This window comes from Plasmodium relictum (genome assembly GCF_900005765.1).
Source record: "Plasmodium relictum strain SGS1 genome assembly, chromosome: 13".
NCBI lineage: Eukaryota > Apicomplexa > Aconoidasida > Haemosporida > Plasmodiidae > Plasmodium > Plasmodium relictum.
In genome coordinates, this window is record NC_041691.1 from 1,485,235 (window position 1) to 1,497,480 (window position 12,246).

The 12,246-nt window shown below is 20.0% G+C and overlaps 4 protein-coding genes across 4 annotated transcripts; 2 read left to right on the forward strand and 2 right to left on the reverse strand.

The window, feature by feature from the left end:
* Positions 1-338: 338 nt before the first annotated feature.
* NMT (glycylpeptide N-tetradecanoyltransferase, putative) lies at positions 339-1,956 on the forward strand (the record flags this gene model as incomplete). Its single annotated transcript, XM_028678917.1, has 4 exons — positions 339-353; positions 489-620; positions 726-773; positions 910-1,956. 4 exons carry the CDS (start codon positions 339-341, stop codon positions 1,954-1,956), a joined length of 1,242 nt encoding a protein of 413 aa, XP_028536015.1.
* A 426-nt stretch (positions 1,957-2,382) lies between these two features.
* On the reverse strand, positions 2,383-5,685 carry PRELSG_1338400 (AAA family ATPase, putative; the record flags this gene model as incomplete). Its single annotated transcript, XM_028678918.1, has 1 exon — positions 2,383-5,685. One exon carries the CDS (start codon positions 5,683-5,685, stop codon positions 2,383-2,385), a length of 3,303 nt encoding a protein of 1,100 aa, XP_028536016.1.
* A 989-nt stretch (positions 5,686-6,674) lies between these two features.
* DHS (deoxyhypusine synthase, putative) lies at positions 6,675-7,949 on the forward strand (the record flags this gene model as incomplete). Its single annotated transcript, XM_028678919.1, has 1 exon — positions 6,675-7,949. One exon carries the CDS (start codon positions 6,675-6,677, stop codon positions 7,947-7,949), a length of 1,275 nt encoding a protein of 424 aa, XP_028536017.1.
* Positions 7,950-9,308: 1,359 nt separating this feature from the next.
* On the reverse strand, positions 9,309-10,590 carry ACT2 (actin II, putative; the record flags this gene model as incomplete). The annotated part of the gene is made up of 2 exons (XM_028678920.1): positions 9,309-9,991; positions 10,143-10,590. 2 exons carry the CDS (start codon positions 10,588-10,590, stop codon positions 9,309-9,311), a joined length of 1,131 nt encoding a protein of 376 aa, XP_028536018.1.
* Positions 10,591-12,246: the final 1,656 nt, after the last annotated feature.

Genomic DNA, 12,246 nt, shown 5'->3' on the forward strand with positions numbered 1-12,246 from the left:
AAAGGCTACCTATTGAAAAAAATAAAATGAATTTGTAAATACCGTATAATAAATATCTAAATAAAATAAATTTGCAAAAATGAACAAATAAAAAAATAGTTTTTTTTTTTTTTTTTTTTTAACGCCGCCAAAATATAATTATTTATTTATTATTTTATTTATTTTTTTTTTTTTAATCTTTAAACAATTCTATTCTTAAAAATTAAAAGTTTATTTTTTATATTTTATGTTATTACATTAGATTATTTAACTTGGATATTTTTTTTTAATACTGTATTCTCAGAATACTGCTAAAAACTTAAAGTATACGAAGTAGTATTTCTTACAAATACATAAAAATGAACGATGATAATGTAAAAACAGAATTATAAAGAAAAAGAAAAAATTGCAAATGAAAATTACAAAATAATGAAAAAAATTAAAAAAAAAAAAAAGCATATATCTATGAAAATCATTCATTACTTTTTTTTTCCCCCCCATTTTCATAGAAAAATCAGAAAGAATTGGTTGGAAATGATATATATGAATTAATAAAAAAAGCAAAAGATAAGATAAAAAATGATTATAAATTTTGGTATACTCAACCTGTTCCTAAAATAAATGATGAATTTAATGAAACAGTAAATAAAATATAGATATGTATCGAATATAAATATTTATAGTAGAATAAATATATATAATTATATATAAATATAAATACATAATTAGTACATCATTTTTTTTAGGTAAATGAGCCATTTATAAATGATAATAAAGTAGAAGATGTTCGAAAAGTAATATATCTTCTTTAATTCTTTTAATATTTTATATTAATAGCTTTTTATTATTTGTTTTAATTTTTTTTTTTTTTTTTCTATTTAAATTTCACAGTAAATTTAGCATAATTCTTTTTATTTTTTATTTGATTAGGAAGAATATAAATTACCTAATGGATATTCATGGTATGTTTGTGATATAAAAAATGAAAATGATAGAAGGGAAATTTTTCAATTATTAAGTGATAATTATGTAGAAGATGACGATAATATATTTCGCTTTAATTACTCATCTGAGTTTTTATTATGGGGTTTGTCATCTCCTAACTATGTAAAGAACTGGCATATAGGAGTAAAGTACGATGTAGCAAATAAACTGATTGGTTTTATAAGTGCAATTCCAATAGATATATGTATAAATAAGAAAATAGTAAAAATGGCTGAAGTAAATTTTTTATGTGTTCATAAGAATTTACGATCAAAAAGATTAGCACCTGTTTTAATTAAAGAAATAACTAGAAGAATAAATTTAGAAAATATCTGGCAAGCAATATATACAGCTGGTGTTTATTTACCTAAGCCATTAAGCGATGCAAGGTATTTCCATAGGTCCATTAATGTAAAAAAATTAATTGAAATTGGTTTTTCTTCGTTAAATCCTAGATTAACTATGAGTAGAGCAATAAAATTATATAAAATAGATGATACTTTAAATATAAAGAACTTAAGGAAAATGAAAAAAAAAGATATCGATGGATTACATAAATTATTAAATAATTACTTAGAACAATTTAAGTTACATGCTGTATTTAGTAAAGAAGATATTGCTCATTGGTTTCTACCAATTGATAATGTTATATATACATATGTAAATGAGGAGAATGGAGAGATTAAAGATTTAATTTCATTTTACTCATTACCATCTCAAGTTTTAGGTAATGAAAAATATAATATACTAAATGCAGCATATTCATTTTATAATATAGCAACAACTACTTCAATAAAGAATCTGATGCAAGACGCAATATATTTAGCAAAAAAAAATTCTTTTGATGTTTTTAATGCTCTTGAAATTATGCATAATAAATCTTTCTTTGAAGATCTAAAGTTTGGAGAAGGAGATGGATCATTAAAATATTATTTATACAACTGGAAATGTGCATCATTTAATCCTTCTAATGTTGGAATAGTTCTATTGTAAAAGAATTCTGAATATAGAGGAGGAAATATAAAAATATAAAAAATAAAAAAAAGTGAAACCTATATATCAATAATAATACCAAATAAAGATATGTGACATAAAAATTATATAAAATAAAATTATTTTTAAAAGATAAAATTGTAAAGATAAAACATTCTGATTCTAATAAGTATATACTCTTTTTAGGATATGTATATGAATGAATAATTTAATTTAATATTATAATAGTAATTATTATATTTGAATTTTTCATGTAAATTTTAAAGTAATAAAAATGATCTTAATTTTTGGAATAATATCATAATTTATTGAAACAAAAAAAAAAATTAAAAAATACTTTTTTTTACATGTGATTTTTTAAAAAAATTGTTATCCCATGTAATACAGTTTAAAAAGATAAGTAAAAAAAAATTTTTTATATGATTTTTAATATTTTTTTTGTTCATTATAATTTTTATAAAAATTTATAAGTTTATCACTTGTTTGAGGCTTAATTTTTTTTAACACCTTTATAAAATGTTCTTTGCTTAAACCAACAAAATCAATGTTTACAAAAGATTCTTTCTTTTCTTGATTTTCATTTTTATATTTTTTCAAAGTTTCTCTTAATGCACATATTGATGCTTCTCTACAAATATTTACTATTTCTGCTCCACTATATTTTTTTGTGTTTTTAGCTAGAAAATGACACAATTCTATAAAATTATTATCGTTATTATTATTATTTTTTTTTTTTTTTTTTTTACTTTCCTTCTTTACTATTCTTTCTTCATTGCTTTTATTTAAATTGTGAGCAACAGTGTTTCCATAACTTTTCAAAGTATTCATATTTTTGCTATAATAATCATCATTTAATATTTCTTTATTTTTTAAATAAGCATTATCGAACTCCTTATTAATATCAAAATAGTGCTTTTCATTATTCATTTCATTATTTTCATTTATTTTTTCTGTTTCTGTTTTTTCAGAATTATAATTTAAATTATTATCAATTATATCAGCTTGTTTTTTTATTTTACTAGTATTATCATAATATTCAACGATTTCTTCTTTTTCATCTTTAATGTTAGACTCAGTGTTCGAATTTTTGTTATTGCTATTATTTCTACATGAATTATTATCAGAGCAATCCCCTTTTTTTTGATTAATCATATTATTAATTTTGTAAAATTTTAATGTCTTTTTTAAAATGGAAAACCTTGAAGAATAATTTGGTAGAGGAACATATATAATTCTATCAAATCTTCCAGGTCTTAATAATGCAGAATCAATAAGATCAGGCCTATTAGTAGCAGCTAAAATAATAACATCAATTCTATTGCAAATACCGTCAATTTCATTTAACAATTGACATAAAACTCTGTTAGAAACAAAATTTTGATTTATATTTCTGTTCATAGCAATAGAATCAATTTCATCAAAAAAAATGACGCAAGGATTATTTTCCCGTGCTTTCTTAAAAATATTTCTAATAGTCTTTTCTGATTCTCCTACATACTTAGAAAATATTTCTGGTCCTTTAACACTTATAAAATTCATATTAATTTCACTAGCAATTGCCTTAGCAAATAAAGTTTTAGAACATCCTGGGGGCCCATATAACAATATACCTTTGGGACTAAGTATATTATATTTTTCATAAATTTGTTCATATTTTTTTGGATATATTAAACACTCTTTAATACATCTTTTAACAAATTTATATCCACCTATATCTTTAATTCGAGTCTTAGGAATATCAACATATAATTCTTTCATTCCTGAGGGTTTTACATATTTTAACCCTTTTATTAAATGCTTATATCTTAATAAATATTTTTTTTCATTAGATAATTTTGTAGGACAAAAATCAGAATTTTGTATACTCCATTTTTCATGTGTATTTCCTTCTTTTTGATTAATATCAATGTTAGCAACTCTATTTTCATAGTTACTTTTTTCTGTAAACTTATCTGTTATTGAGTTATTTTCTTGTTTATGTCCATTATTTTCTGTGATATATACTTTTTTTCCTTTATCTTCGTCTCTTTGAGATTTTTGTATAGATTTTTTAAATATTTTATGAGATATTACATTATTTTCTTTTAAATTTATATACATTGATATATTTATTAAAGCATTAATATCTGAGCAAGTAAAAGATTGGCATAGATCTGCAACTTCTTTTATTTTTTTTAAACTGATATTATGATTAATTTTGCTTAACTTATTTTTAAATATAGAAATCCTGTCTTTTAAATTAGGAATATTTATTTCAATATCTTTATCAAATCTTCCACTTCTTCTTAAGGCCAAATCAATTAAGTTAATATAATTTGTTGCTCCTATTAAAATAGTATAGGTGTGTTTTTTTATACCATCCATGTTATTAAGTAATGTAGAAGTATATAAGTTTATATTACAATTTTCTCTTTTTTCACATAATATTTCTATTTCGTCAATAAAAACAATAGAACATTTTTTTTCTTCTTTGTATCTTTTATGACACCTTAAAAATAACTCATTTATTTTTTCTCCGTTATTATTGTTATCAATTAAATCAGTACTTTTTAAGATTTCCATTTCCGGTAAAATTATGTTATCATCATAATCTATTTCATATATTTCTTTTTCTCCATCTAATGATTTTGTTTGGTTTTTTACATTCATTTCATTTTTGGAGTTCATAAGAAAATTTATTTTACTTTTTAGTTTTACATCATTTATTTTTTTTTTTAATAATAATAATTCTTCTTTTATTGCTAGAGCAATATATGTTTTCCCACAACCAGGTGGGCCATGCAGTAATATTCCTCTATTGATATCAATATGAAATTCATCATAAATATTTTTATATATTAAAGGTAATAATATGTAATAATAAATATCTTCTTTAATTTTATTATATCCTCCTATTTTATTCAAACCCTTTTTTTTCGTACTTTTTTTTTCTAAATAACTCTTTAGTTTGCTTTCTCTTTTATTTTCTTCTTGTTTTTCATTTTTTCCTACATTTTCATCATATTTCTGTTCACTATTATCTTCGTAGTTTTCGTGATCATCTATTTTTTCTATCACAATCTTAGTACTTTGATTTACATAAGGTATATAAAAATTGTTATTCAAAAAAAAATTATTCTTAGAACTCTTTTTATTTTTAATTTGAGCTATCACTTCGTTAACGTATAAATAGGTATGAACACCTAATATACAAAGTTTAATAACATTACCTTGGAATAAGCAAGTGTTCAATAAAGAAAGGTTTATATATCTATCCATATTTTTACTTTTTATATTTTTCCAAAATGTTTGTAATATATCATTACTATAATCAACATAATATTCTTTTAAGTTTTCGTAAGGTTCATTAAATATTTCTTTTATATTTAATTTTATTTCTTTAATTGGAACATAAACTTCCGCTTTTATTATTTCTACATTTATATTGTAGGGTTCTCCGTTATTATTTTCATTTTTTATATCAATGTTTAAACTTTTTAACACAAAGGTATTAGCATAAACGCTATAAAAATCTAACTTTTTCTTTACATTTAATTCTTTGTAATTCTTGAAGCAACAACAAACATAAAATGATTTATCTTCATTGTCTTTTAATTTTCGACATATTACTGCATTATCATCTGCATTTAATTTTAATTCTTTTAATAAATCGTTAGAACAGTATATATTAAAATTACTAGCTATATTTCCTTTTTCTTCTTCATCGTTAAGATAAAATTTAATATACATTATAAAAATGAATATAATATCTTTACAATTATATCAATATTATTTATTATATTTTTTTTTTTTTTTTTTTTTGTTCAGTTAAGTATAAGAAATTTATCAAACATATTTAAGATTTATAAAAGTATTTACATAAGTTTTTACAGATATATACATATATGTTAAAAGAATTGCCACAATTTCATATAATTTATACATTAAATAAATTTTTAAAATATATGAACTTTTATATTTAAATGTGTTATAAGTTAATTCTATATATTATAAAAATTATAAAACATACTTATGTTTATTTATCAATAATAGGGAATAAAAAAAAGAAAAGAAAAATCTGTAAACACTAAATTCTTTTTAAAATGAGTTTAAAAAAAATATAATAAAAAAAAAAAGATTATAATAAAATTCAAAATATCTTAAAATAGTGCACATATAAATAATAGTTAAGGGTTCTAAAATGTGAATACAGTTATTACATTGAAAAAGTTTATAAATTTTTTTTTTATTAAAAATTATTTCCTATGATAATTAAATATAAAAAATATATAATAATAGTATTGGCATCGAGAAATTTTTAATATATAAAATTATAATTAAAAAAAAATTATTTTAAAAGTTAAAAAAAAAAAAAATAGAAGGGGAAAAAAAGTATAAAAACAAAAAATGGAATAAAACTAAAAAAAAATTAAAACAGTTTATAAATTTTAAGTGTTGTTTTAGTAATCTTTAAAAATAGAGGTCTATATGTTATTATTTGAGTGCATAGTATATATATATATATATATATATATATATATATATTTTAAGTTTTTTTTTTTTTTTTTTATTTATTAATTACATAATCTATGAAAATAAGATATATAATTATGTATAATTAATAAAAAAAAAAAAAATAGAGCATTTTGCTTAAAAGAAAAAATAAAAAAATTAAATAATACAAAACATTAAATTTTTATAGAAAAATATAATATATATGTTTAATATAATTTAAAATTATGGATAAAATACTTTTTAAAGAAGTAAATAAAATAAGAAGTGAAAGTGATAATGATGAAAAAAGCGATGAAAAAAATTCTATAAGTGATGCTATGTCTTCTGTTTTTGTTAAATCGGCAAAGATTCCTGATAGCATAGATATTGTAAAAGGAATTAATATGGATAAAGAATTAAATTTACATGAATTTATTAATCATTACAAATATATGGGATTTCAAGCAACGAATTTAGGTATAGGTATAGATGAAATAAATAAAATGATACATTATAAATATATTGATAATGATGAAAAAAAGGAAATAAATGATGATTCAAATATAAATAAAAAGAAATGTATGATATGGCTATCTTTTACATCTAATATGATTTCAAGTGGTTTAAGAGAAATATTTGTTTATTTAGCTAAAAATAACTTTGTTGATGTGGTTGTAACTACTGCTGGAGGTATAGAAGAAGACATTATAAAATGTTTTTCTAATACATATTTAGGGGACTTTAATTTAAATGGGAAAAAATTAAGAAAAAAAGGATGGAATAGAATAGGTAATCTAATTGTACCAAATGACAATTATTGCAAATTTGAAGACTGGCTTCAACCACTATTAAATAAATTATTACAAGAACAAAATGAAATAAATGAAAAGATGTTCCTAAAGAAATTAGAAAAAAGGCAAAAAAAAGAAAAAAGAAAAGAAAATGAGAGAGAAAGTAAATATGATCCCAATTCATTTAGTTCAGACGAAGAGTGCGATATTTTTTATTTAAGTCCTTCAGAATTTATAAATAGATTAGGTAAAGAAATTAATGATGAAAGTTCTTTAATATATTGGTGTTATAAAAATAACATACCTGTATTTTGCCCTGGATTAACTGATGGGTCGTTAGGAGATAATTTATTCTTCCATAATTATGGAAAAAAAATAAAAAATAATTTAATTTTAGATATAGTAAAAGATATAAAAAAAATTAATTCTCTCGCATTAAATTGTAAAAAATCAGGAATTATAATTCTTGGTGGAGGATTGCCAAAGCATCATGTATGCAATGCAAACTTGATGAGAAATGGAGCAGATTTTGCTGTTTATGTTAACACAGCTAATGAATATGATGGAAGTGATAGTGGTGCTAATACAACTGAAGCATTGTCATGGGGGAAAATTAAATCAGGACATCCAAATAATCATGTCAAGATTTTTGGTGATGCTACAATTTTATTTCCTCTAATGGTTCTCAATACTTTTTATTTATATAACCAAAAAAAAAAAAAAATATAATAAAGGAATGAAATATTTTACATTATATTCATAAAATAAAATAAAGGGAATAAACAAAAAGTAGAAGAAGGAATAAAAAGAAAAATGAACGAGGAAAGAAATAATGTAAGTCTATTCCATCTTGTGTCTTTAGAGCCTAAAAATTTATATGAATTAAAAAATTATTTGACAAAAAAAAAAAAAAAGAAAAAAGAATATTCTCTTTAAAGAAATACTTTTATATATTAATAAGAAAACAAAATTAATATGTACCACATTTTTTTTTATTTTTACTTGAATATATATATTTTCCTAAATATGAGATTTGATTTCTCTATAATTTAAAATAAGAAATTAAAAAATAAATAGTAGATGTCTTACTTTTTTTTTTTTTTTTTTTTGATACCTTTTCAGTTTTACAATTATTCAGATTTGACGTATAATTTTTTTAAACCGTTTAATTTGTTATTTATTTTCAAAAAGTGTAGGATGAAAAAATTACCTCTTGGTATGTATTAAAAAAAAAAAAAAAAAGAATTATATTTTATCAAGATAAATTAATTTAAAAAAAAAATTCGAAAAATAAATATTTTGTAATTATCAATTTGTTTTACTTTATTTTTATTATTCCATTAAAAAATTCCTTTTTTTTTTTTTTTTTATAAACAGAAATTTATTATTTTTTCATAATATATTTATTATATGTCTTGCAATGTGTGCTTATTATTACTGTTATTGGTATGTTTGAAAATACAAATAAATGATTATAAAACTATTAACATATTTTAAAAAACATTGCATATATAAAATAGTGTAAAAATTATAGGATAAAAGAAATGATAAATAAAAAATAAACTCATTCTAGTGTATTAAATATATGTATAATTTTATGTACACTTATTTTTTCATTCATAAAAGGTAATACGTATAATTACATGAAATTATTTTAAAGAAAAAAGAAAAAAAGAATTGAAAAAAAAAAAAAAAAACAAACTATTTTTTAAACATTTTGTATTGTAAAACAAATTCATTTAATAAATTACCAAAAATATAAACTTTAAACAAATACGCTTCATAAATGCCAAATGTATAGATAAAATATAAAAATTCAAATAATAAAAGATTGAAGACTAAAATATAAAAAGAGATATATTTATGTGATAAAAAAAAAAGATAAAAAGAAATAATAAAATAATATCAATTAAAATTTTCAAATCCAAGGGAAACATTTAATTATATATATATATATATATATGTGTGTGTCTATGTTATAAAATTTTAAAAATTATGAAATTTAGATGAAAAATTTAAAATTATTAAAGAAATAATTACTTATTTTATTTTGTCTAGTTTCATTTAGTTTTTTTTTTTTTTTTTTATTTAAAAACATTTTCTATGAACAATGCTTGGGCCTGATTCTTCATATTCTTCTTTTGTTATCCACATTTGTTGAAATGTAGAAAGCGATGATAAAATTGAGCCTCCTATCCATACAGAATATTTTCTTTCTGGTGGTGCGATGACTTTAATTTTCATTGATGAGGGTGCTAAATTAGTCATTTCCTTAGTTAATCTTTCTCCTATATTATTATACATAGTCGTACCACCACTTAATACTATATTATTATATAAATCTTTTCTTATATCAATATCACACTTCATTATGCTTTGATATGCTGTGATATGTATACCTGGGCATTCTCTTCCTATCAATGTAGGATTAAATAGTGCTTCAGGGCACCTAAATCTTTCACTACCTACTGTTATTAAATTCCCATCTGGTAATTCATAAATTTCTTCTATTTCATCTGAATGTTCCTCTGATTTTTTTAATTCTTCATCATAATCTAATGCTATATAACATAATTTTTCTTTTATATCACGCACGATTTCTCTTTCTGCTGTTGTTGTAAATGTGTGCCCTCTTTCTGTAAATAACTTCATCATATGATAAGTCAAATCTCTCCCTGCCATATCTATTCTATTTATAGCATGTGGAAGTACATATCCTTCATAAATGGGAACGGTGTGACTTACTCCATCTCCACTATCAAGAACAATACCTTTAAAAAAAAAAAAATAATAAAAATTAAGTGTTTTTAATTCTAATATTTTGAAAAAAAAAAAAAAAAGAAATTTTTTAAACTTTTAAATTGATTAATAATAATTGTTTAAATTACAATATTGTTTTTTTTTTTTTTTAATATTTTTTACCTGTTGTTCTTCCAGATGCATATAGTGACAAAATAGCTTGTATACTAACGTACATAGCTGGTACTTCAAATGTTTCAAACATAATTTGTGTCATTTTTTCTCTATTTGTTTTTGGATTTAATGGGGCTTCAGTTAAAAGAACTGGGTGTTCATCAGGTGATACTCTTAATTCATTATAAAAAGTATGATGCCATATTTTTTCCATATCATCCCAATTAGTTACAATACCATGTTCTATTGGATATTTTAGGGTCAATATACCCCTTTTATTTTGTGCTTCATCACCAACATAACATTCTTTTTGCTCCATTCCTATCATTATGTTAGGCATTTTAGGTCTACCAACAATTGAAGGAAAAACACATTTTGGTGCATCGTCACCAGCCAAACCAGATTTTACCATTCCACTTCCATTATCTACTACTAAAGCTATAGCTTCTTCTGACATCTTTAAAAAATAAAAAAAAAATTAAGAAAAATATATATATATATATATATTTAATTTTTTGCATTTTTTTTTTTTATTTCTATTTTTTTAATTTGTATAATATTCGCTAAAAATAGAACTAATGGAATTTAAAATTAGAAAAAAAAATGTTAATAATACCTTATTTTTTCTTTATTTTATAAAAGGGACTACTGTATAGATACGTTACTATTATACTTGATATATTTTCCTGGAAATGTAGAAATAAAATATGTTAAATTATATTATATACATATATGTATATATATATATAAGCTAAAATGATTAATAAGATCTAGCAATTTTGTTTCATACTTAAAGAATTAAGGGTTTTAATTTACTTTATATTTTTTTTTTTTTTTTTTTTTTTTATATCTCTTTAAAAAAAAACTAAAATATATCAATTAAATTCTATATTAATATAAAAAAAAATTTAAAGAACGACGTCAAGTTTCTTTTTATATACATGTTTATGAATATGTATATTATTTAAAAAAGATTCATTAACAAATTCAAGAAATAATTAAGAACAATAGATTTTTTATAGAACCCCAAATAATTTAAAAAAATGTTGGTAATAAAAAATTTTATAACTAATATATTTTCAAAATACTATAAAACTCTATTTTTATGTAAAAAAAAAAAAAAAATGCAGTATTCTTTTAAGCATGAGAATATGAAATACTTTATATTTTTTTTTTTTTTTTATCAAGAAAAAAAATAATATTATATCTTTTTAATTTATTAGTAATTATTTTCATAATAAAAAAAGGAAATAAAATTAAATAATAATAAATATAAAAAAAAAGTAAAATTTATAAAAAATTTAATGATAATAATTATGAAAAAAAGAAAAAATATTTATGAGAATATACTAAAATATAAATATGTATAAATAAATAAAAAAAAATGTATTACTTAAAATAAAATATATTTTTAATAAAAGAAAGAATATTATATAATTTCAAGTAAAATTAAGGTTATGAATATATGTGATAAAAGATATTATGAATACTATAAACATTTTAATTCAATTTTTCTAATAATATTCATATATGAAGTTTAAAATTTATTAACACTGTTAAAAAAAAAATAAGACAAAATTACAAATATAATTTAATATTCATAATTTTTTTCTAATAAATCCTTATATATATCATTTTTTCTATATTTAATGCACATAACGATATATTAAAGCATTAATATTATTTTAAAAAAAGAATAAAAAAATACATCTTTTTAATCCTTGTAGAATTAATAATATATCATTTTATTTATTTTACATATTTACATGATATTTAATATATATTTTTATTTCCCTTTAATTTACGAAATTAATAAATAAACAAATTCCTTTTAATCATTAATAATAACTTTACTCTTATATCATGTACATAATTTTAATTTATTTTGTCTATAAATTTTTTTTAATTTTATCATTTATTCTACATTAATTTTTAACTTAATCTTCTAATAAAATGTTTTTATGTTATCGAATTGTAACATAAATTATTTCTTTATTTTAAATACTTTATGCATTTTTTAAAAGTGCTAAATAGTTTAAATAATTTTCTTTTTCTTTTTCTTCTTTTGTTTACATTTGAAATTTATATCTAGTTAAACTTTCTAAAAATATGA